This window comes from Podarcis melisellensis (genome assembly GCF_964234715.1).
Source record: "Podarcis melisellensis genome assembly, chromosome: Z".
NCBI lineage: Eukaryota > Metazoa > Chordata > Lepidosauria > Squamata > Lacertidae > Podarcis > Podarcis melisellensis.
Window position 1 is genome coordinate 15,258,580 of NC_138547.1, and position 25,609 is coordinate 15,284,188.

At 46.3% G+C, this 25,609-nt stretch overlaps 1 protein-coding gene across 3 annotated transcripts in view; it reads left to right on the plus strand.

Moving 5' to 3' along the window:
• The window catches only part of FIBCD1 (fibrinogen C domain containing 1), a 69,745-nt gene that overhangs the window by 17,108 nt on the left and 27,028 nt on the right, over window positions 1-25,609 (plus strand). For 2 of the 3 annotated variants that reach the window (XM_081896817.1, XM_081896816.1), the window contains 2 exons: window positions 15,642-16,118; window positions 24,818-24,977. In XM_081896817.1, coding sequence (XP_081752943.1) covers window positions 15,642-16,118; window positions 24,818-24,977 — 637 coding nt within the window. Of the gene's footprint in view, window positions 1-13,123; window positions 13,253-15,641; window positions 16,119-24,817; window positions 24,978-25,609 lie in introns of those variants that run through there. The other variant, XM_081896818.1, reaches the window with a different exon arrangement.

Here is a 25,609-nt window from a genome sequence, read left to right on the forward strand (position 1 = left end):
TGTGCCATAAGATTTTTATAATGGAATAATGATACTGGCCATTTTATTTTCAATTCAGTTTAAAGGTGAACCAACCCAATTCACATTTTCTGAAACATTATGTGAAGCAAAACGTAGCCATCAGTTGAAGTTCACACTTCTCTGAATTTTGGAATGTAGTTCTCTAGCCGAGCAATGTGTATATGAGGGCAAAGTATGCATAACATACATATATTGTCAAAAAGAACATTTTAAAAATGTCTTTGCGACGGGGGAAAATCACTTTGCAAATGTGTATTTTAGGTAAAACTGTACAGACCTCTGCATTTTAGGGATGGGGTGGGAAATCACACTAAAATGCTGGTGAATTTACATGACTTCTTTAAAGAATTAAACCCTTCTTTCAAACTGTTATGGAAATGTATAGAACTAAACCTAAGGTTGGGAAAATGAGAAACAGAGAGAAACCGGAATGGATGGATGAACCTGCTCCTGCTCCTGATAATACCAAACACAGGTGGTGCTGCATGTGAAGAGCACTGGAAACAAAACAGGGTGACTGTGAGAAAAAAGAGGGAGTTGTTAGTTTGTAGTCAGTAGACACAGAATGCTGAACGTTGTCACAGGGATCTATGGTGCAGCTTAAGTTGGGTTGGAGTTGGTTGGATATGTTTGAAGAGGGAGGGAGGGGAATGCAGCTATCCAATAAAAAGCATTAATAAAAATGAATGTATATGGGGAAAGAGTGTGCATAAAGACGGCTATATTATTGAGAGCAACAGGCAGACAATCATTGTGTTACGAACATCTGTGCATTGCTCAAAACTGCATTAAAATTGTGTTTATTAGGAGAAATGTGCACTAAAAATTTGCTGACCAGTTTTCATGGGGCCTTACAATTGCAAATTGCTGCAGAAATGTGGAGAATGGAATTTAGGGTTGGAACAAGAAGAAATGGTGGGGGGGGGACTGTAATTGACGGATTCGCCTGTCCCTGGCTCCTGATAGTGTGAAACTCAGGCGCTGTGTGCCAACAGCACTGGAGCCAAACTGAAATTGACAGATCCCTTCCTCCCTTATCTACAACACCCTTTTTGAGATATGGGCTGACTGCAATAAAACAAAACATGAAGCCGTGTAGCTATAAGCTTTCCCCCTGCTCTGAAACAGGCTGCAACACAGAACAGGGTAGAACAGGCAATGCATACCTTTTTAAAAGAAATTTTGCTGTGGGGCTTCTAATTGATCTGTCTCCAGTAGTCCCTATAGTTCTGCCCCATACATCAGTTGAGGAGAAACCTTTCCTCGGGGCAGCTGAGCTCTTACAAATCCAGAAACTGCAGGGATCTTGGTTAGTGTATTCCAATTGCCAAAACAAAGAAACAAACAAACCCACAGGCAGTTAAATGCATCTGACTTGTTCAATTTCTCGATCATCAAGAGTCTATTTATGAGACGGAGGGCGGCTTTCAAACACCACCAACTTAGTCTTGATGCAATTTATACCTAACTGTTGTTCCTGGCAACTGGTCCCATAATCTCTTAATAAACATCTCAGTCTCACTTGTGTTCCAGAAAGCATCCACCGTGTCATCTGCCTTACGGAAATGTGGACAAAATAAGTGGCTTGATAGCAGGCAGGCTGGAGGGCAACTATGGGGAATGCTGCGATTCTGGTATTAGATAAGACCAGAAGAAGAGCCTGGCTGGTGCATCAAACCAATGGCCCACCGAATCCAGCATCTTTTCCTCACAGTGGTCAGCCAAATTCCTGTGGGAAAACCTCAACTGGGACCAGAGCACAAGAGCCCTCTCACCTCCTGTGGCTTCCAGCAACTGGTATTCAGAAGCTTAATTGCCTCTGACCATTGAAGCAGAGCATAGCTACCCTCCATTAATTTGTCTAACCCTCTTATAAAGAATCCTGGGAGCTGTAGTTTGTGAAAGGTACTGAGGGTTGCTAGGAGACCCCCATTCCCCTCACAGAGCTACAATTCTCAAGATGGCTTAACAGTCAATCCCTCTTCCATAGCTCTGTGAGGGGAATGAGGGTCTTATAATTATCAGCACCCTTCACAAACTACAGCTCCCAGGATTTGGGGGTGGGCGGAGCCATGACTGTTGTATCATAGTGCAAATGTAGCCATAGTCTGCTCAGAGTCATGTCTGCTTATTTCAGTAGGTCTACTCTGCCTGCCTTCTCACTTACAGCTTGTGGGGGGCAGGCAGTTGCTTCCTCCCCCTCAGTTTCATTGTTGCCCTTGTAAAACTCAGCAGGGAGCAAGGTAGGGGCAAAAGTAGAATTAGTTGCCTTTGCCTGTCATTGGCTCTGGCCCCATCAATCACTGGCTCTGGCTCCACCTACTGTTGTACCCCTTGACTTCTGCCCATGGGCCCAATGAGCGCCAGCCACCACCTCTGGTCCTGAATAATGCGACACTCCATCAACACTGCAGCCCTTTGGCTGAGGAATGAAGAAATGCAAGTTTCCGATATAGTATATAAAACTTGGCCCCTGCTCCCTTTCCTCATCGGCGAGGGGAGCACGTTCTGGCTCCGTCTGTTGCTTATTTTTTTGCTTATTATGTAACTGCTTAAAGACCCTCTGGAGATGTCAAAGACCTTCAACAAAGGACGAGGAGAAGGCAGAAGGAAAAACCCATTGCTTTTCAGAATAAAAATCCTCTTTGCTTCAGCGCAAGAGAGAGGTTTTATTTTATTCTTTTTCAGAAGAGGAAGTTGGGCATAGTTTTGGGCACAATTATATTCATGTAGGTGTCTTGCAAATTGCATGGGTGTCAGGTTCTGGGAGATTGCTTATAAAGCTGAAGTTGCGCATAGCCAGAACAACCCAGGAACAACACCCCCATAGCTATTTCTCCCTACCTGGAGCTGGCTCACTGAGCAGGCCTTGCCCCCCTGCCCATACAAACTAGAGAGCTTTTAAGAGAACTTTTAAGCTCTCTGCCTTGCTCACTGTGCCCTGGGAAGGTCTCACGTAGGCTCTGGGAGGCTCCCATGAGAACTCATGAATAATAGAATAATAGAGTTAAAAGGGACCTCAAGGGTCCTTCTAGAACCTTACATTTGCCCCTATTGAAATTCATTCTGTAAGTTTGTACCCAGTTCTTCAATCCGTTAAGGTCATATTGAATCCCAATTCTGTCTTCTGCGACATTGGCTACCGCTCCGAGTTTGGTGTCATCTGCAAATTGGATGAGCATCCCTCAATTCCTTCATCCAAGTCATTTATAAAGATGTTGAACAACAATGGCTGCAGGACAGAACACTGGGGCCCCCTACTTGTCACTGCAATGCAGCCTCTCTGTTGCTGCTTTAAGGCAATCACCAGAGCTGCTGCCTGGTTTCTGCCAGTGATCCCTTGACCAAGTGATTTGTAGCCCTTCAGCTGGACACATAAAAGAAAGTTCTTCATGCAATGCATAGTTAAGTCTATGGAACTTCTTCCCAAAAGAGGCAGTGACGGCCACCAACCTGGATGGCTTTAAAAGAAGACTGGACAAATTTGTGGAGGAGGAGAGGGCTATCAATGGCTACTAGCTACAATGTCCATGCTCTGTCTCTACAACTGGAGGCAGCAATGCTTCTGAACACATGTGGGCTCTTAGCCACTCCAAGCCAAAGTTGTGATCTTTCTTGCCAACCCCTAGATATGCCCTTGCTTCTGAATATGTTGCTTGAAACCATGATGCTCCTGTGCTCAGATCCTTCTTGCTGGTTTCCCACAAGCATCTTGATGGCCATCTTTGGGGGGTAAAAGAAGCTGGACTAGATGGGCCCAGTGGTGGAACTTCATGCTCCGGCACTGGGGGCGGAGAGCAGGCAGGGTCGGGGCTGGCGCAAGTCCCAGGGTGTGGCGCACTGCCCGCAGGGGCTTAATGTGACAATCAGCACAGGCAGGGGGGCAGCCACGATGGCACCCCACCGGGATGGTGCTGCCGGGAGCGGTACGCTCCCCCCCACTCCACTTCCGCCGCCAGTGGACGGGCCATTGGCCTGATCCAGCAGGCTCTTCTTATGTAAGCACGGACAGAATGTGTGCTATTTCTGTGGCCCATTCCCAGCAAGAAGGGCCTACATTTTTAGCAGAGAAGACAGGAACTCCAGTGCAGTAACATAACACCCGTCATCTCCCCATGTGCCTAATCCAGATCATTGCTGAAGTTGCCTTAATGCAAATGGCTGCAGGGGCGGAGGACAAAGGATGCTGGAAGGAAGATGTCACTCCAGACAGAAACTCACAGGAGAGGCAAGGACAAGGCTTGGAGGAGGGGAAGGGGAACTTTGTCAATGCAGCAATTTCTCTGTCTCTTTTTCCACCTCCCAAGAGGAAAGTAGTTGTCTTTTGTCTCTTTGAATATGCAGCTCATTCCCCCCCCCGCCCCCCCCCCCCGCTGTGAGGCCTCAATCCATTCTGACAGCTGCATCTGAGGTCAGGAGAAAATCATAGCCTCCGTGTTGCAGGTGTAATGGAAAGCAGGGGAAAAGTCGGCAGGAATGGAGGAAGGAAATGAATGCAACCACAGGGAGAGAGCTGAGCTTCCTTGTGGGGCGAGGCAGCAAAGAAAGCCAATGGTTATTGATTGATTTTTATACTATGTTTTCCTCCAATGAGTTCAAAGTGGCGTACATGGCCCCCTTGCTCATTTAACCCCAACAACAACCCTGTGAGGTAGGTTAGGTTGAGAGGCAATGACTTGCCCCAGGTCACCCAGTGAGCTTCATGGCCAAGGGTTTTTTTTAACCCTGGTCTCCCAGCTACTAGTCCAACACTCTTAAGAACTATACCACACTGGTCTCAGTGTATGGCCGGGGTAGACACTGGTAGGGGTGTGATAAGGCATTGTTTTCTGCTCTGCCTTCTTTTTCAGTGCAGGCAGCGCTGTTTCTGTTCTACAGCAGTTCACCCTCTGCCCAGAACTATGTTATTTGTCCCATTGTCCATAGTGGCGAGCTCACGTTATCATCATCATCAATATCCCACCTTTTCACAGACTGGGACTCAAGGCAGTTTATACAATTTAAAACAACACAGATAAAATACAAAAAGCTCAAAATGTATAAAAGTTAATTGCTAAAAAGTGCTTATATTCTAATAGAATTAAAACATTTAAAAAGCCAACAACCAAATCTAGAAATACAGATAATAAGAACGGCACAGCACCATTAAAAGCACAAAAAACAGCCAGTCCCCAAAATATGTGTTGGAATAAAACAGTCTTCACCTGCTGGCACAAGGGCATAAAGGAGAGAGCTAGTTTAGCTTCTCCAGGGAGGGAGTTCTATAGCTTGGGGCAGCCACCAAGAAGGCCTTCTCCCGTGTCCCCACCAAGCCTACCTGTGAAGGTGGCAGGACGGAGAGAAGGGCCTCCCCAAAATATCTCAGTGCCAGGACAGGTTCATATGGGAGGACAGTGTCCTTCAGAAAGCCTGGGCCTAAGCTGCAACTTATGTAACTTATGTAATTAACCATGTAAGGGACACATGTCATTACGCTGTTCCACTCCCTCAATACAAAGGAAATGCAATGCACCTGCAGAAAAACATAGTTACATATCATTTGGAGACTGAAAGCAGCAGCAATAGCCAATGGTGAATTCACTGGACTGAATTCTGGTCTGGACACAGGGTGAATTAGTGAGCATTGGCAGTTTGTTTCATCAGGATTCTCTGATACCTCTCACCAGTGGGGTATATGTTGACTGTGGTCACATTGATGGCATATATTGAATGCATATTGAAGTTCTGTGGTTTCCTCCAAAGAACCTGGGAACTGTAGTTTACCACCTCACAGTTCTACAGTTCCCAGACCCCTTAAACTACAATTCCCAGGATTCTTTGGGGGAATCCATTTGCTTTAAATGTATGGTGTGGATGTGACTTACAGCTCCCATCATCCCCGATAGCATAGCAAGGGATGATGGGAATTGTAGTCCAAAGCACCTATAGGACACTATATTGGCTAATCGTATGGGACAAGTTCAGTATATTTGCATAAGGCATAATGGTGCTAAAGGAAGACCATGATAAGATATGGGTTGTATTCAAATAAGTTCTACTCAGAGTTGACCTGTTAAAAATAATGCCCATTCATTTCAATGGGTCTGTGCTTAGTAGGACTATTGTTGGATAAAGGTAAAGGTAAAGGTACCCCTGCCCGTACGGGCCAGTCTTGACAGACTCTGGGGTTGTGCGCCCATCTCACTTAAGAGGCCAGGGGCCAGCGCTGTCCGGAGACACTTCCGGGTCACATGGCCAGTGTGACATCGCTGCTCTGGCGAGCCAGAGCTGCACACGGAAACACCGTTTACCTTCCCGCTGGTAAGCGGTCCCTATTTATCTACTTGCACCCGGAGGTGCTTTCGAACTGCTAGGTTGGCAGGCGCTGGGACCGAGCAGCGGGAGCGCACCCTGCAGCAGGGATTCGAATCGCTGACCTTTCGATCAGCAAGTCCTAGGCGCTGAGGCTTTAACCCACAGCGCCACCTGTGTCCCCTCTATAAACATCCCTCTCCAAAACCCCTTATATTTGTTTGCCTTTCATTTATATATTACTCATACCTGCTTCTTTCATACTCAGCCCAAAAAACACTCTCTCAGGAGCTTCATATAAGATTAAAAAGTAAAATCAATCAATATCCACTTAAGCCAACGTAAGCAGTACAGCTCACAGGTCTCCTTTCTCCTGAGTTTGCCTGATTTGAGGGAGGGTGTTTTGGGTAAGCCCTGAAAGAAAGAGAAGGTGTTGCATTTGTGAAACGATTTGTTATGCAGGGAGGGGTGGACAAGTTACGGGCCTCCTGGTTTCCTTGCATTATCGTTCTGCTTTTCATTTTTATAGCAGAAGGAGGTGATTTTGCTAGGAAAACAAAGTTGAAAAGTCAAATGTAGTTGAAAGAAACTAACACCCCCCTCCCCAGCCATTGCTGTGTGAACAGAAACTGACCTAGAGGCAAATAAGGAAGGCTCTTCAGAGGACAATCCCTCAGCCATGTTCAACACAGAGAAAGGAAAATGGATGCCATAGCCCCAGAAAGCCTCAACAGCACTTGGCTAGTCTGCAATGAATGTAAGGGCCGGCCTTGTCATTGCCGTTTGAGGCAGCTGCCTCAGGCAGCAGAGTGTGCTGTGTGACCTGCTCCATAACCCTTTAAGCTAACCTGCTGTTGCCCTCAACTCGTGTATGCTAGAGTCCCAAAGGGCAACTCAACTGCCTATTTGTTTAGCTTTTGTGTATGGAATAATGGGAGGCACCATCTTGGCCTCAGGCTGAGATGCAGAACCTGAGACCTGGGGGCTGGATGCTGCCTCCCCAAGTAGGCTGCCTTGGGACTCTCCCTAGGCCACACCCCTCACTGGCCTTCCTTTTTGACCTGCTTGAGTGTTTTTTGATTGGTTGGAATATGACCTTAAACTCTGATAATGCCACGTGGTTGACTGGATGGAGGATAGAGAGGGCTTTGTGAATGTAGAAGCCAGCCTACTGTACAAAGGTAAATTTTACATTTCTTTCTCTGCCCACCTTTTCCTCTGGCCCTGCCCACCACTGGCATATGGCCCCTGGAAGGCTGCCCAGGGGGGAATGTGGCCCTCGGGCCTAAAGAGATTCCCCACCTCTTGGGCTGGCTTTACTGGATGGGTTGGTGATGCAATTGGATTGTATTGCACATGCCCCCACCCCCCAAAAAGAAGAAGATTACAGCAGATCAGCCCTGAAAAACATCAAGAGAACATCCCACCACCACCAAACTTCTACACCAGAGCACAACAGTTTGACAAGGCATCATCAGGAGTCTCCATAAGAAGCAAGTGAGCACAAAAGAGGATTGTGCTCATGGAGCACAGCACTGGAGACTTAGGAGGCCTTTGTAATAAGTGGTTGAAAATAAGTGGAAGAAATAGATGCAGCATCCAGCAAAGGCAAAATCAGGACAGGCCCCCAGAGTCCAGCAAGCTTTAGTACACTAGCCTGCTCTGCTAAGCTTCTTTCTGTTTCTCCGGCATCCAAAGTAACCACTACAAAATTGCACACTGGTGTTCAAGCATCAGCTCATTGCAGATACAAACCTCTGGTCCGGCTCCCTCCGAGGTGCTCAATCTGGGTTATATCATGATCCAGTTCTGCAGATCACAGCGGTCATAAGAACATAAGAATGGAAGAAAGCCTGCTGAATTAGGCCAAAGGGGGCCCATCTGGTCCAGAATCCTGTTCTCCTGATGGCTAATGCCTCTGGGAAACCTGCAAGCAGGATTTGAGTGCATGAGCCCTCTCATTCAGAAGCACTGGCATTCAGAAGCACTGCTGCCTCCAACTGTGCAGGCAGAACACAGCCATCGTGGCGAGTAGCTTTTGATACCTCTTTGATAAATCATGGTTAGTAGCCCTCGTGGAATGGGTATATATGGGTTAAGAGACTCTCACAAGTACTGTAAACTGGTTTAACTTATTTATCCATTCTATAAATTTATACATTGCTTGGTTTTTTCTTACACACACACACACACACAGGTTTTCAAAGAGAATAAAACAATAAAATTTTTGGTTAAAAAACAGTTAAAAACAACTATTTAAAACATTCCAAGAAACAAAATTAGAAATAAACTAAAAATAAATAAAAATACAGACCAGCATTCTACATGTCTGGTTAGGCATGTCTAAGCAATAACATTTTTAGCATGTGCTTTAAAAAGTACAGTGAAGGCATCTGCCTGAAGTCAATAGGCAGGGAGTTCCAAAGTGTAGGTGCTGTCAAACTGAAGGATCAATTTCTTACAAATGCAGAACTGGTATTATGTGGCACCTGTAACATTGCCAGGTCTACAAAACAAAGCAGTCATCGGGGCCTGGTAGGGACCCCAAGATCTCCTGCAATGCTTTTGCAAAGTTTTTTTTGCAGATAAAGTCGCTTAGATTTGGAAGGAGGTAGACTCCACCATGGGAGCAGGGCCGGGACGGGAGAGTGCCGGAGTTCTGTCTAGTCCTGCTAAATGGGGTCAATTTCAACCTGTTACCTCCAAGGATGTGGACAGGCTGCTTGGACGAGTGAAACCAACCACCTGTCTCCTTGATCCTTGTCGATCCTGGCTGATAAAAGCAAGCCGGGAAGGGCTGGGCAATGGGCTCCGAGGGGTGGTGAATGCTTTCCTCTGCGAGGGAGCCTTCCCAGACCTGCTGAAAGAGGCGGTCATTAAACCGCTTCTTAAAAAAAACTTTAGATCTGGCCAATATGGCCAACTATTGCCCAGTCTTAAATCTTCCATTCTTGGGCAAGGTGATTGAGTGGGTGGTTGCTGAACAACTCCAAGCACGCCTGGAGAATGCGGACCATTTGGATCCCTTCCAGTCAGAATTCAGGCCTCACCATGGGACTGAAACTGTCTTGGTTGTGCTGGTCGATGATCTCTGGTGGGCTAGGGACAGAGGTGAGAGCTGTTTCCTAGTTCTGCTGCATCTCTCAGTGGCTTTTGAGACCATCGACCATAACATCCTTCTGGACTGTCTCGAGGGGCTGGGAGCACTGTTATACAGTGGTTCTGCTCCTTTCTCCTGGGACGTGTTCAGAAAGTGGAGGGGATGAGTGTTCAGACCCCTGGGCTCTCACTTGTGGGGTGCCTCAGGGTTCCATCCTCTCCCCCATGCTTTTTAATGTCTAAATGAAGCCACTGAGAGAGATCATCAGGGGGTTTGGGCTGGGTGTTCATCAATATGTGGATGATACCCAGCTCTACCTCTCTTTTAAATCAGAACCAGTGAAGGCCGTGAAGGTCCTGTGTGAGTGTCTGGAGGCGGTTGGAGGATGGATGGCGACTAATGGATTGAGGTTGAATCTGGCAAGACAGAAGTACTGTTCTTGAGGAACAGGGGGTGGGCTGCTGTGAAGGACTTCTTGATCCTGAATGGGATAACTGTGCCCCTGAAGGACCAGGTACGCAGCCTGAGTCATTTTGGACTCACAGCTGTCCATGGAGGCGCAGGTTACTTCTGGGCAGCTGTCTACCAGCTCCATCTAGTACACAGTCTGAGACCCTATCTGCCCACAGACTGTCTCACCAGAGTGGTGCATGCTCTATTTATCTCCTGCTTGGACAATTGGACAATGCGCTCTATGTGGTGCTACCTTTGAAGGTGACCTGGAAACTACAAGTAATCCAGAATGCAGCAGCTAGACTGATCACTGGGGGTGGCCGCCGGGACCACATAACACCGGTCCTGAGAGATCTGCATTGGCTCCCAGTACATTTCTGAGCACAATTCAAAGTGTTGGTGCTGACCTTTAAAGCCCTAAACGGCCTCGGTCCTGTATACCTGAAGGAGTGTCTACACCCCCATCATCCAGCCCGGACACTGAGGTCCAGTGCCGAGGGCCTTCTGGCAGTTCCCTCGCTGCAAGAAGTGAGGTTACAGGGAACCAGGCAGAGGGCCTTCTCGGTAGTGGTGCCTGCCCTGTGGAAGGCCCTCCACAGATGTCAAGGCAATAAGCAACTATTTTACTTTTAAAAGACAACAGAAGGCGGCCCTGTTTAGGGAAGTTTTTAATGTTTGATGCTGTATTGTTTTTAATATTTGGTTGAAAGCCACCCAGAGTGACTGGGAAAACCCAGCCAGATGGGCAGGGTGTAAATAAAAAATTATTATTATTATTATTATTATTATTATTATTATTATTATTACGCAGATATTGGGTAAGGCGAGATCTCACAGGCAAACACATTGAACTTGGCCTAGTAGCAGATAGGCAACCAGTGCAGATCTCTGAGCACAAGTGTTATATGCTCACACAGCTTCACTCCTGTCAGCAGTCATGCTGCAGCATTCTGCACAAACTCCATCTTCCACAAAAATCTTTGTAGAAACATGATGGACTTGTGAACAAGCACATGTGAAACTGCACTGGAAATAATGGGTTGCATCCAATGCTAGTCCTGCTCAGAGTAGACCCACTGAAGTTATCAGAAATGGCTAATTTAGAAATTTAGATCCATAAATTTCAGCAGGTTTACTCTTGTGTGAGACTGGCATCAGAAAGCACTCTGATCTTTTGGATTCTGCGTGAGTTTTCACCATGATCTGTCTGTTCATTTGTAGCATTTATTATTAAAAGAAAATGGAAACTTTAGGGGGAGAAGTGCAAAAATGCTCCAGGCAGGCTGGGTTTTTTTTTGGGGGGGGGGTATTATTAGTGACGAGACATTACAAGGTCCCAAAGGTCAGAGCTATCCCCAACCAGCATCCTATTGCTGCAAACTTTGCAGAATCAACCGCACACCTCGGAGAGCATGGCTCTGGAAAGGAATTGGTGCCCTGGGCTATTTCCAAATAAGACTCCCTGCTCTAAAAACACTGCCCCTGCCTTCACCTCCCCTCTCTCCCTGTCCCATCTCCTTGCTTTTTTATTAACGAAAGAGATTCATGATTCATGCAGCAATGAGATGTTTTCTCACTGCAAACCGCCAGACTCATTAAAGAGTCATGAGGTCCGTCAACCTCTTCGGTAGGCGAGGCGCTGGGGTGACTCCAGAGTCACGGTGGAAGGAATTCCTGACCGGAACCAGGTCTCGCCATTTGGCCCTGCTGGAAGCGGGGACTGCTTATTGTCGCACTAAATAAAAACGAATCCAACCGCAGAAGCGCATCTGTTCCGTGACCCCTCCGTCGTTATTATTTCATAGAGCAGGCACCCAAGCGAGCCGTATATCAACTGCGCCCTTCTGTCTAACTAACTGCCTGGTAGAAAGATGTCTCCGAGGAGTGAACATTTATCTGTTCACCTTCAGAGAACAATCCCCGCTCTGTATGATCAGCCAGGTATTTTAGGATAGGGGAGGTGAATAACAGGAAATAATAATAATAATAATAATAATAATAATAATAATAATAATAATAATAGTAAAGGTAAAGGTACCCCTGCCCATACGGGCCAGTCTTGCCAGACTGTTGTGCGCTCATCTCACTCTATAGGCCGGGAACCAGCGCTGTCCGCAGATACTTCCGGGTCACGTGGCCAGCATGACAAGCTGCATCTGGCAAGCCAGAGCAGCACACGGAACGCCGTTTACCTTCCCGCTAGTAAGCTGTCCCTATTTATCTACTTGCACCCGGGCGTGCTTTTGAACTGCTAGGGTGGCAGGCGCTGGGACCGAGCAACGGGAGCGCACCCCGCCGCAGGGATTCGAACCGCCGACCTTTCAATCAGCAAGTCCTAGGCACTGAGGCTAATAATAATATGAAATAGATGCATCCAACTAAGTTCTCATCAGAGTAGACCTATTGACATTAATGGATTTACGATAGTCATGCCCATTATTACTCTGAGTAGGAGAAACATTGGATACAGCACCACATTTATGCTAAGAATAACTGATTTGAGTGTGCGTGTGTTTTTAAACAACAAAAGAAAACACAATCAAGTGGTGTAGAAATTTATGGAATAAGTATATTAAATAATTAATAACCTTAATTATACTGGAGCGGTGTGGTATAGTGGTTAGAATGTTGGTCTGTGAATGTCAGACAGTGGTTTAAATCAGTCATGAAGCTCACTGGGCAACCTTGGGTCACAGTCCCTGTCTCTCAGCCTAACCTACCTCCCGCTTCTATACTTGGTTCAAAATATTCTTTCCAATGCAAACTGAGGTGGTCAATCACAACAGCTACAAACACAAGCCAGAAGGCCCTTGTTTGAAATCTGTTGTTGGCCACAAGCTCTCTAGATGACTCTAGGGTTGCAATGCCACCTGTCCCTAGAAAAGCATGATCATTTTTTTCCTTTTTTTGGAGAAAAGTGGCCCCTGTCCTGTTTGGACTTCAAGCAGTCTGGACTCCTCCTCCTCCAACTGCGTGGTAGAGGGTTGGTCCAGTGGGAGGAGGAGAACGAGAGCCTGAGCAAAGAGTTTGTGCAGGAAAGGGTGGGTCCATGAGGAGGACAGCGAGAGTGAGAGCCAGAGGGACATGGGCAGAGGGTGGGATGGAGCTGAGAGGAGGAATTTGAGAGAGAGTTTTTGCACGGGCAGAGGATGGGTTGCAGGGGGGGGGGGGAGTTGCAGTGCACAGGCCTTCTATGGTGGAGTCGCAGGGGTGGTTGTGGGTGGGACGGGGAGTGGGTTTAGAGGGGCCAGGTCCAGTGCAGGAGTTTTTTGCAGACAGAGTGAATAGGGTGGGTCAGAGAGCATGGCAGGGTTTTTGCAAGGCTCTGGTGGAGAGTAGGGGGGCGGCGGATTGTAATGGATTGCTTTGAAGTCATTTCTGCACCAGGTAAAGTAATTTTTGTCCCCCCCCCCGTTCCCACCACCCCCGACCTGTCCTTTTGCCCAACCAAAGGTGACAACCCTACTTTAGACAAGCTATTATTTTCCTCCAGCTTCAACACACACACATATTGGCAACTACAGTACGGGGACATATCGGCTGTTACGAAGGTTTATTGAGGCTATATATCTCGAGTACTTTTTGTACCCTTGAAAGGCACTCAGCAAGTGCTTATATTCTTATTTTGAAAGTGCCCTTCAACACGACCCTTGGGCAACGGAGTAAGGATTGCTTAAGCAAAGGAGAAACTTTCTGAAATCCCAGTGTCTTGAGATATCCTGGGGATATCAGTGGGCTTGGGGGGAGGGGAGCATTGCAGCTAACCAGTGGTGTAGTGGCCAGTTCAGAGGCACAGGGTCCTTTCATGACAGTCACAGCCATTAGACAATAAACTTATAATCATGCAATAATTCTAATTAAGGGTGCACTGTAACACTCAGTGCCAATCTATCTGTGTTGCCCTTCAGCTAGATATACTATTGTCTGTTCACATACATGGTCAAATGATTTGGAATGCTCCAGCATCCTTTTTTGGAGTGACTTAGGTTGTGTTCTCCTTGAGCATATATAACAGAACTTGTACCCCATTCTATTGAAACGGAAACCCCCTTGTGCTGTCAGCAGTGGTGCACCAAGCTACTCAGGCACCCAGGGTGTTGTGCAGCCTGCGCCCAGTGGTGGGGCGAGCCAGGGCAGGGCACGCTGTCCAGAGCCTCCAAAGAGCCTACCCACCACCTCTGCCTCAGCTGTAGGGCGGCTGAGGGGTAGGCGATGAGCAGACGCAAGCCCCACGCTGCCATTTTGGGCAACACCGAGCCTGCAGGCGCCTGAGCCACTGTGTCACTTCCAAGAGAGTTGTGTGGCTCGGGCCCGTTGCAGGCCCCAGCCTATGGTAAGTGCCACCCCCATGATGTGCCCCACTCCTCTGCCCCCCCCCCCAACTACGCCTCTGGCTTAGCTTTGGAGCAGACAGAACAACAACTCTTTGGTGTCCTTCCAGTGTATCTTCTCCAGAGGGACCCTAGGAGAACATCCTCAGTGGCTGCCCTACCTCCTTTCACTCTGATTGGTCTCCATAGTGACTAAGGAGCTTTCCTTTCATGCTGATGGGGCAGTTCTAGGATGCTGGAGACAACGGACCCTGCTGGGACCCATCTGCAGAAAAAGTAATGGGCTTTTGACCTGCTGTGTCCACAGACTACCACACCTCTGCAGCATACCCTAAATGGGAGGGAGATGAGACTCTGATGTCATCTGAGGGGGGCTCAGATCTCCCAGGGTTTTGCACAGTGGGGTCGTCACAGTCAGAGGAAGGCAGATCCTCTGGCTGGGGGGGGGGTATTGGCCCCACAGATTCATTTGGTAGCAATGCCTCTGGAGTTGGCCTTGCATCACCTTTTCCTTCAGGTTCCCAGTCCTTGCCTCCATCACCTGATGAAGCACCAACACCTTGGAATTCCCTGCCAATTGATATTTGGCAGGTGTCTTCACTGTGCCTCCTAAAAACATTTCCACTTAGACACAGAGAACATTGATATGTGCTTCAATGTGGTTGCCAGCTTATCATCTTAATTATTTTTCTTAATGCTTTAAACAGTTGTTTTTAACTATTTCAAACTCATAATTTCATTGTTTTATTCTTTTTGTGAACCCATTTGAGATTAAAAAGAACCCTATCAAATGGTAATATAAGGACACAAGAAGAGCTTGCTGGTCATCTAGTCCAGCATCCTCTTCTCACAGAGCCCAACCATGGGGGAAGCCCATAAGCAAGTCCTAAGTGCAACAGCAACTCACTGCACTTGTGATTCCCAGCATACTGCCTCTGACAGAGGAGAGATAACATAGCCATTATGAATGGTAGCTGTTGATAAGCTCCATAAATTTGTCTAACCTATTTCAAAAGCTATTGAAGTTGGTGGCTGTCCCTGCATCTTGTAAATGGATGGTGAGAGAGTGAACAAGATATGGAGTAAGAATATTAGAAAGTCCCACGGGATCAGACCAATGGCCCACCTAATACAGCATCCTCTTCTAAGAGTGGCTGACCAGTTGCTTGAATGGGAAGCCCAACAGTAGGACCTGACCACAAGAGCCCTCTCCCCTCCTGCGGTTTCCAATCATGGAGGAAGAGCATATTCACAGTGGCTAGTAGCCATATAATTTAAAAACAACAGATTGTTGAAAAAATAAAAAAAATGAAGAGGAACCCAGCTTCTGGTCCCTGACATGAACTGACTTTCTCTCCCCTCGCTTCCCATCCCTACCCATCCCTTGTCATTGCTATGTTGGCCCACAAAGTGGCCATAACCTTCTCTCTGCTTCCGTTTTCTAGAGAATGAGCTGTGGTTATATCCTCTGCACCGTCCTCCTGTCTGTGGCGGTTCTCCTCGCCGTCACTGTCACTGGCGCCATCCTCTTCATGAACCACTACCACACGCCCGTCACGGAATCCCCACCCATCATCAGCACCAATCCCGATGAAGCCAACGCCTTGGTCACCATCGAGAAAGCTGATGGCTCTCGTGTCAACATATTCATCGACCCCAATTGCCCGGACCAGGGCACCGGTTTCACCCGCCTGGAGGGCCTCCAGTCGTCTGTCCTGAGGGCTGTGACAGATCTTGATGCTGAGACAAAGTCGTCAAAGGGGCAGGAGAGGGCGTTGCTGGTGGGCCTGTCGGATGAGGTGTCCAAAGTTCTCAGCCATGCCACCCAGCTGAGGGCAGACTGTGACGGTCTGAAGAAAGGGCACAGCACCATGGGGCAGGAGCTGAACGCTCTGCAGAATGAGCAAGGCCGTCTCATACAGGTGATGGATGGGAGCGGAGGGGCAAGAGGCTAGTTCCTGTGAACACTTGCCCCGTAAATACACAAGTCATGCAAAGTATAAGTTAGGGACCAGTATAGATTGAGATGATTTTCATATGTTATGGACAGGCAGCTAGCAGAACTGCAGTGTGCCCCCCTCATCCCCAATAACTTTTGGCTTGTGTCCCAGGAGCAAGTTAAAGCCATTTGAAGGGTCATAGCCAGAGGTCTAGCATCTTTAATTTCAGGGGAAAGGTTAGTTTTTGGAAGAACTCCTGCTTGAAACCCTGGAGAACCACTGTCAGCCAGTGTTGACAGTACTGAATTGGATGAACCAATGGCCTGACTCAGGATAAGGCAGCTTCCTGTGTTCCATTGCTGCTGACCCCTTGGCCCTCAATCAATTAAAAATGCGGAGTCTCTTTTAAAAAAACATCATCTCAGTTTAAATAAATAAAATAGTAGCTGACCAGAGATTTTTGTGAACTGCAGACTGTCCTCTGGATTGGAGGGTTTTAAAATATTTTATTTGAGTCACTTCCATCCGTGTAAAAAACCAAAATCAAATTATATGGAAAATGTTAAGTTCTGTTGCAGTTAGGTGCAGTGCAAACGTTTGGTTTTTTAATTATTATTTTAGAAACAGATGTGAAAACATTTTCTATCTCCCCCTGAATATACACCATTACTTACCCAGGCTCCCTGGTTTACAGGACGCTAACTCTCTTAACGGGTTTTCAGGAAGTGTGTTTTTCTTACAGAAAGAACGGAAGAAGGCAAGAGGGAGCATTCCATAGCCTCTATAAAAACAGTTGTGGTTGCAAGTGGTGGAGATTAGGTCATATAGAGGTTGCTGCCCCACCAACCTTAGTCTGCCCTTGGCCACCCCTTACCTGACCATCTTCATGCATACAACCAATCAGGGGGTGGCTCTACCTGTCATTGGCTCAGGAACCACCTACTGTTGGGCTCCCTGCCAGTCCCCATGGAACCAGCCGCTGAGTTCAATGGCGCTTACTCCCGATGCAAAGGACTTGTTCATTCTGTGTGCTGCTCCTTTTTGATACATCCATGTATAAGCATTTACTTATAATCTCTTTATTGTATCCCACCTTTTTCTCCAAGGAGCTCAAGTTGACTTACATAGTTCTCAGCCTCATGACAACCCTATGGGATATTTTAAACTGAGAGGCAGGGGACTTGCCCAAAGTCACCCAGCAAGCTTCATGGGGGGGGGGTACAAATTTGAACCCTGGTTTCCCAGGTCCTAGTAGGACACTCTGGCCACTGTATCACACTGGCTGTAATGGATCACACAGTGGCCTGCATTTCTGAACTCTTCTCAGAGCTGTGACTAGGATGGGGACCCTCAGGATTGGGGGCTGGATGCTGCCCTATAGCTCTCTAGCTAACTGCCTAGCTCTCAGAACTTTCCCCAGGACCACAGCCCTTACCAGTCCTGCTTCGCATCCTTCTTGAGGGTTTCTGCCTGCCTGGGATGTGTCCGTGAACTTTGCTCAAGACTCCTACTTGTCTGGATGGAGGATAGATAAGGATGTGTTGTTGTGGTGGTGGTTGCCTTTATTATAGTGTTGTGAATTGGGGAGGTAGGCTGTGTACCTGCATACAGTCTCTTCTAATTCCTGGATACAATAAGGATTCAATTGATGGAGTAGCCAGGCAAGTTTCTTGATGACTCTTGGTGGCTCTGTGCCAGAAGACAAATGGACAGGGTAGTTAGAAACTGTCTGGCAGTTAGAAAGACAAAGGCCAGAGTTGTGTGAGCTAGAAGCTAGAAGCTGGAGGCAGGCTGGACAGATGAGAGAAAGAGCTATGCCTGATCTCTGCTTGAATCCAGTGCTGAGGCCATGGGAGAAGCAAGACCGAATTGGGAGCGGGTGAATCCTATGAGCCCCTCCAACACAGGCTCAGGTTGTACAGTATATAGATGTAAATAAACCATATAACACATTGTCAACCTGAGATAGCTCAGTTGGTAGAGCATTAGACTCTTAATCTCAGGGTTGTGGGTTCGAGTCCCATGTTTGGGCAAAAAGATTCCTGAATTACAGGTGGTGGGACTAGATGATCCTCGTGGTCCCTTCCAACTCTACGATTCTGTGATTCTGTGACACCACCGTCTCTGCTGTCCCTCATTCCGAGGACACCGGACCCTGGGTAAGTGCCTGGAACCCCTGGAATCTCGCACCGCTCAGAGATTGGGGTGGCATGCAACAATATTTACTTATATCCCACCTTTTTCCGAGACCAAGACTCAAGGCAGCTTATACAAGTTAAAACACCACCGATTAAATACAAAAAGCCAAAAACATATAGAAGATAATTGTTAGGGTAGAAACTATGCTACCAGCCAAATTGCTCAGCCCACTTTTGGCTCTGACCCCACCCACCACAGGCTTGTGGCCCCCAGAAGGTTGCCCCAAAGGGAATGTGCCCCTGATAGACTTCCCTTGCTGATGTGGCTGTATAGGGGCTCTCACAATGAGTTTATGCACTTCCAAATTTACAACCGCAACACTGGTCTGGGATGCCACAAAACTGCCCTGAGATCTATGGATAGAGGGTGGTATAAAAATCTAATTAATTAATTAGGAGGAGGAGGAAAGTTGCAGCCACAGCTTTTCATAGGAGGAAAACTGGGAAGGTTACAGAAGGCAGGGGAGGGGAGTCTGTGCATGTTTTGCACGTAGCATTTGAGAGCTCATTTGCCAGACAGGTAGCTAAATGCTGGTGAGCCCTGAGGATGTTGGCTTACCTCAGTGAACTCTGTTGCATTTTGATTGAAGTCATCAAAGGAGGCTTCTGCAAATTCAGTGCTGATGCCTAAGGCAAGGTTAGAGGGGGTGGTGGAAAGAACAGCCATTACATCCCTGTAGTGAAAGGGAAAGTGCATCACCTGGAAACAAAATGGCTGACCATTTCAACTCTGCATTCAAGTGAGGTTTAATTGTCTGGGCAGGGGGAAGAGGTTCAGTCCCATAAACCTTGAGACTGGGCTAGAGCAACAGGGATGCCTCTGAACGTGTCTGTGATCTACCTCCATATTTGGAAGCCATTAATGCTTCTGAATACTAATTTCTTGAAACTGCAGGAAGGAAGGAAGGGTGCTTTTGTGTTTAGGTTTCCTATGGTTGGTATCTGGTTGGCCACTGAGGAAGAACAGGATGCTGGACCAGGTGGGTCATTGGCCTGATTCTGCAGGGCTCTTCTTATGTTCAGGAAAAACACATGCTTTGCACGCAAAAGGTCCCTTCAGTCCCCAACATCTCCAGGTAGGTCCAGAAGGACACCTGTCTGGAATCCTGGAGAGCCACTGCAGTCAGTGTGGACAATATTGAGCTAAATGCCCCAACTTGGACTAAGGAGGCAGCTTCCTATATTCCTAGAAATGAAGGCGCAGTGGTAGAGCACCTGCTTTGCATGCAGAAGGCCCCAGTTTCAATCCCCAATGGTATTGCCAGGTAGGTCAGGGAGAGACTCTCTGCCAGAAGCCCTGGAGAGCCACTGCTAGTCAGTGTGGACAGTACTGAGTTTGATAGACCAATGGCCTGATTCAGTGTGAACCAGTTTCCTGTAGTTCTAAATCCTCCTCTTCGCCTGCATCTTCAGTTAGGTAAGACATCATCATCACATCCTTGTAAAAACCTTTATAAACCCTCCTGGTTTTGCACCTGTTTCTTGCTGAAGTAAGGCAATTCCTCAATGAATCATCACTGTATATTAGATAAGAACTGCTGACTCTTATGGAGAAGTCTGATAAAAGGTGCGAGCAAGGAGAAAAGCTGTTCGCATTTTCACCCCCACCCCCGTGTAGGGTGTTTAATGGAAAATTGTTATGTTGGAAAATCTGCTTTTAAAAACCACCCATCACTTCTGCCAAGGGATCCTTCTTTTTTTTTAACTCAAGAGTTCAGCAAGCCTCACTGAATTGTTTCAATTACTTTGATGAATTAGTTATTGTTTGCTTTAATTATATGCTACTGGGTTTGATACTATGTATAGCGATTGCAATGTTGTTTTTAATGCTGTTGTGAGTATTGTGAGCCCCCATGCAATACACATACCCCCCCTACAGCCACAGGAAGCTTTGGCAGCACACTAACAATGAAATGGCACCACCTTAGTCCATGGGTAGGGAATCTGTGGCCAGTGGGCCAATCTTGGCTCTGCAAGGGGTCTGCAAGGCCATTTCCCCCCTAAGCACATCCAACTGCCCATCAGCTGACCCCCACGGCCAGCAGAACCTAACTTTCTGCTCATCAGCTTATGAATAAAGTGTACGATCCTGCTAGGTACTGCTTTGCTGGTTCATTCCTTGATGATGACTGACAGGTAGGCTGCCCTGCCCATCTGTTAAACTTGGCCCATAGGGGCCAGTGGCAGATAAACTTCTGACCCCCCAAGACGAAAAGGTTCCCTGAGTGCATCTAAGTGTTAATTGCTATTTAATATTTTCCATGTGCTGTTCTTGTTTACCAATGATTAGTCATCCCAGGAAAGCAACAACTTGGTCAGGAGGGCACAGGGGTAAGGTGATTTGCTGGTGTTTTTCTGGTGTAGGGAAGGTTTAGGACCTTGGATAGTTCTGCCAGTATGCAAAACCACAGTGGAATGATTTCAGAACCATGGAAAGCAAACCTGCAGCTAATGTAAAGGACATAAGTCTCATTCCACAGTTTCTGGCTCCCAGCGGGTGAAGGTCTGAATAGTGATGACCTGGTTGGAGGGAAATCCCTGGTCACTACAAGGTCCAGTCATCAGAGTCTGAGGACAGCAGTAGTTTCCTCAGACAACGCAGGATCCCAGGCAAAGTGTCCTATATGGGAAGAACCACAAAGCAAGTCTGATTACTCCTCTGATATCTCAGCTTCTAGGTTCTTAGTCCATGCCATGATATGTCCATTACTTTTATTTTCTGGGCCTGGCTTTGGTGTTTTGGGTATGCCTTGTTAACATTTTTTCGTTTGAGTTGCTACAGTTGTCCTTATGTGGAGCTCAGCAGCCTCCCCTAGGTCTCCAGAAGTCATATCTTCAAGTACTGCTAGGGTGGGAAGCCTCTAGCCTCCCTGCCTGGGAGTTCAAGTTGGCCCACAAAGTCATTTCTCCCAATCCATGGCCCACCTGTCAATCCTCTGACATCACTGATGGGTGGGAGAATTAGGTTCAATCCTGCTGGGGTCTGCTTCACTAATATATTCCCTTGGCAAAGGAGACCCCTGCATCCACAAGGACTGAACCTGGTGAGCAGAAGTTTCAATTCTGCTCAGTTTACCTGTTCCCCTGCTAGGAGAAGGCTCATATAGTCAAAGCACAGTGTAGGGCTGTTTGAAAGCCATTTTGCAAACAGCTCTTTAGACCCCTGATTTTCAGAAGTTTGAATAGTAGTGTGAGGCTGTTTGCAAAAGGGCTTTCAAACAGTTCCTCACCATGCTTTGAAGTCCTGGCAGTTGGGGCATCAAAGCTTAGTATCACCTGATAGCAGCTGGGCTCTCCAGGGTTGGGGGTAATAGAGATCTGAATCACCAGTCAGAAAAAGCTCCCCACCCTTAAGGAAGAGTAATGGGCAAATGCTCCTTGCCTCTAGCATATGCGCAAACACAAATGCATGTGTACAAGCAATAAGCCATTACGCAGAGCACAGCCTGCCACCCCATGCACTGCAGCTGAAGTCAGCTTTGTAGAGTTGATCACCTATAGCAGCCCAATTTTCAATTGCATTTTTGTTGTTTTATGACAAGATTTACATAGCTGCCCATCAACAGTGTTCCCTGGGCAAGTCTACAGGTCAAAGGGAATAAAATACACGATCATTAAAAGCATCAACAAACACAGCAGAATGCAACATAAAACTCTCGATGTTTTGGCAGAGAAATGCAATCAATTTGCAGCTCAATAAGATAAAGCTTCCACAATGGGGGCCCAGATAGCATTTGTTTAAAATGTTACCATATACACTACTAGGTCCACTGTGAAAGGAGGGGGGGAATTATTTCAGACTATTACGTTGCACACTCCTGATATTGAGAACCAGTATGCTGTAGTGTTGGGCTAGGACCTGGGAGACCAGGGTTCAAATCCCCAGTTAGCCAAGAAGCTCAGTGGATGACCTTGGGTCAATTACTGTATTTCAGCTTAACCTACCTCACAGAGTTGTTGTGAGGATAAAATAGGAAAAGGGAGGAACTGTATATGCTACCTTGAGCTTCTTGAAGGAAAGTTGGGATATTAACATAGGAATAACAATAATGATAATGATAATGTTTTCTTCCCCATATGATTCATTTACCATGGCATTGTTTTATTTAAAAAAAACCCACCTTCAGAATACTTTACAAAAAGAATAAAACATTAAAAGCAGTTTAAACTGCTATGTAAACATTCAAATAATAATTAAAAACAGAACTAAGCTAAAAATGTATTAAGACACATGTAAACATTCTACGTATCTGGGTAGGCTTGTCTAAAACAATAATGAGCAATGCAATACAGTATGTATATATATAAAAATTTCACACACACACCCCAGCACACTATTATTAGCATTAGCATTAAATGAATTACCCATCCTTTACCAGCAGGGTCCCAGGGCAAGTTACAACAATTTAGAATTAAAAATGATTAAAAACAGATTACAGTCTCAGGAATAGGTCAGGGTAAAGAGGTGCGACTTCAGCATTTGCCAGAAGCTGCATAGTGAAGAAGCCAAAGCCACTTCTGTAGAGAGGAAACTTCACAACTTAAGGACTTCCACAATGGAATGTCCTCTTCCAAGCCTGCCACTACCCTAAACTTCTAAGGAAGGTGAAACTATGAAAATGTCTTTCCTCTGCTGATCTTAACACCCAGGAGAGTCTGTAGGGATATACCTATGGGGCCTAAACCACTTACAGTTTTGAACTCTAAAATAAACACTACATTTAAAAAAAATCTTAGCATTGGGACTAATGTAATGAACCACTATTAATACCCAAAAGTGCTATATACAAAAGAAGAAGAAGAAGAAGAAGAAGAAGAAGAAGAAGAAGAAGAAGAAGAAGAAGAAGAAGAAGAAGAAGAAGAAAATAAAACCCAATTGATACTTTGACAGAAATCACAAGATTGCTTTCGGTCACTGTGGCTGCCTTAGTCTAATTTTAGAAATGGCCAGAGCAAAAATCTGCAACCTTTCCTATTAGCTCAGCAACTTTAGCTCCCAGACAAACCAACGGGCGATGAGAAATCATTAGTTATTAAATTTGTATTTCTTCCATATCATAAAAAGCAAAGATGCAATGCAGTTCCCTTGACACATTTCCCTTCTCAACGTAAATGAAAAGCATCTTGTGCTTTAATTTTTGAATGTTAACTCTCATATAAATTTAATAAAGGCAGACTGTTTGGGGGGGAGAGAGAGAGAGGGAGAGAGAGAAGGAAGGAAGGAAGGAAGGAAGGAAGGAAGGAAGGAAGGAAGGAAGGAAGGAAGGAAGGAAGGAAGGAAGGAAGGAAGGAAGGAAGGAGCCATTAGGGATGTCGGAAGATTCTGGCAAAACTGGAAATGGGGCTGGGAATTGCAGATGCTGGCTTATTCACCACCATGCCCAAAAGAGAAATCAATCCAGTGAGTAGAATCAGTATTCACTGTTGTTATTGTTTTCAGTTCATAAATGACTGAAATGAATCGGGTGCCATAATGGAAGAGGAATCTCATTTACATAAGTTATGTAAGTTATATAATTTTGCCTCAGCGGGCAACTGAGATTAATAATGTGGTTTTGGGTGGAAGATGAACTGTGGCAGAATCGAAATGGTCCTGTGTGTAACAAATATAGGGCAGAATGTAAGTCAGTATTAGAATCAGAGCATCATAGAATTGTAGAGGCTGGAAGGAACAGCCGCTGAGGGAAGGAAAGTACCTGAGTATGGGGGCAGGAAGTTGAAGGGACAGTTTAAAGGAGGGAGCTGTAGAACAGAGCAAAGCCTCACTTAGTAGGATTGGGCTGCAAATCCCTTTGAACTCAGTAAGGCTTGCAGCTAGGAAAGCATTCATAAGTCCCATTGAACTCTGGAGCAGTGCTTTTAAAAGCACCAAGCAAAAAAAAGACATTATTCAGAGGTTGTGTCTAAGATCATAGGGGATATCACCTAGTCAGGATGCATGGACAGGGTGGTGATGGTGCCATTGTCTGGCTTGCCTCATGCAGCAAAACTGGCACTACTGCAAGTGCCACATAATACCTCTTCTGCATTTGTAAGAACTTGATCACTTAGTGTGGCAGCACCTGCACTTTGGAACTCCCTGCCTATTGAGATCAAGAAGGCACCTTCACTGTACTCTTCTCATCACCTGCTAAAAACATCCCTGTTTTGACAAGCCTACCCAGATACTTGAAGTAATTTGAATCTATTTTAGTAGTTTAACTTTTTCATGTTTTAAAATAGGGTTGTAGTTTTTTTTATTGATTTTACTGTTCTATCGTTCATACACCTCTTAGAAGTTTTTTTGGGGTTTTTTACAATCAAGTGGTTTACAAATTTTATGAAATAAAAGAAAATATAAAATATAATGTCTTGGGGCTGGCCCTGGTTGAGACCTTTCGCAGGCTGTCCTAAAGCTAGTAGTGGACAGGTTGGTGCCTGCGGATGGTGTGTTGGCAAACCCCCTGAACTGAGTCATAACGAGTTTGGACTTTTTCCACACAGCTGCTCTCAGAGAGCCAGACCAACATGGCGAGACTAGTGAGCTCTGTCAGCGACATCCTGGACACCTTGCAGAAGGACCGCAGTGCGGTCCGACCTCGGCTCAAAGCTGACCTCCAGAAGGCTCCAGCTCGGAGTGCTCGGCCAAAAGGATGCTCCAACGGTAGGAGATCTGCTTCCTTCTCTTCTCCTTCTTGGGGCAATTATGAATATAATTTATTCACACTCCACCAACCACAAATAAGATGTTAGAGAATGTAAAATATGTGTCCTGGGCCCCATTTGCACTTCACATTTAAAGTAGTTTCATGCCACTTAAGCAACCATAGCTTCCCCCAAAGAATCCTGGGAACTGTAGCTTGTTAAGGTGCTAAGAGTTGTTAGGTGATCCCCAACTGCTTTCACAGAGCTAAAATTCCCAGACTGGTTTAGCAATCAGTCCCTCTTCACAGGGAATTGTGGGTATTCAGCCCCAAATGCACAAGTGAGTGCTCAGTGGTAAGATAGAACTGCATTTTGCATTTTTTGTAGGAACATAGGGAGCTGCCTTATAGTGAGCCAGCTCATTGATCCATGTGGCTCAGTATTGTCTCTATACACTGACTGGCAGCAGCTCTCTACTGTTTCAGGCAGGGGGTCTTTCCCAGCCCTATCTGGAGACATCAGGGGTTGAATCTGGGAACAATTGCACGCAAGGCAGATGCTCTACCACTCAGCTATGATTCTTCTGAGCAAAAAAACACACAGTCCCAGATGTAGCATACTGCTTTGTTTCTGCATGAATCAACCCCCTAA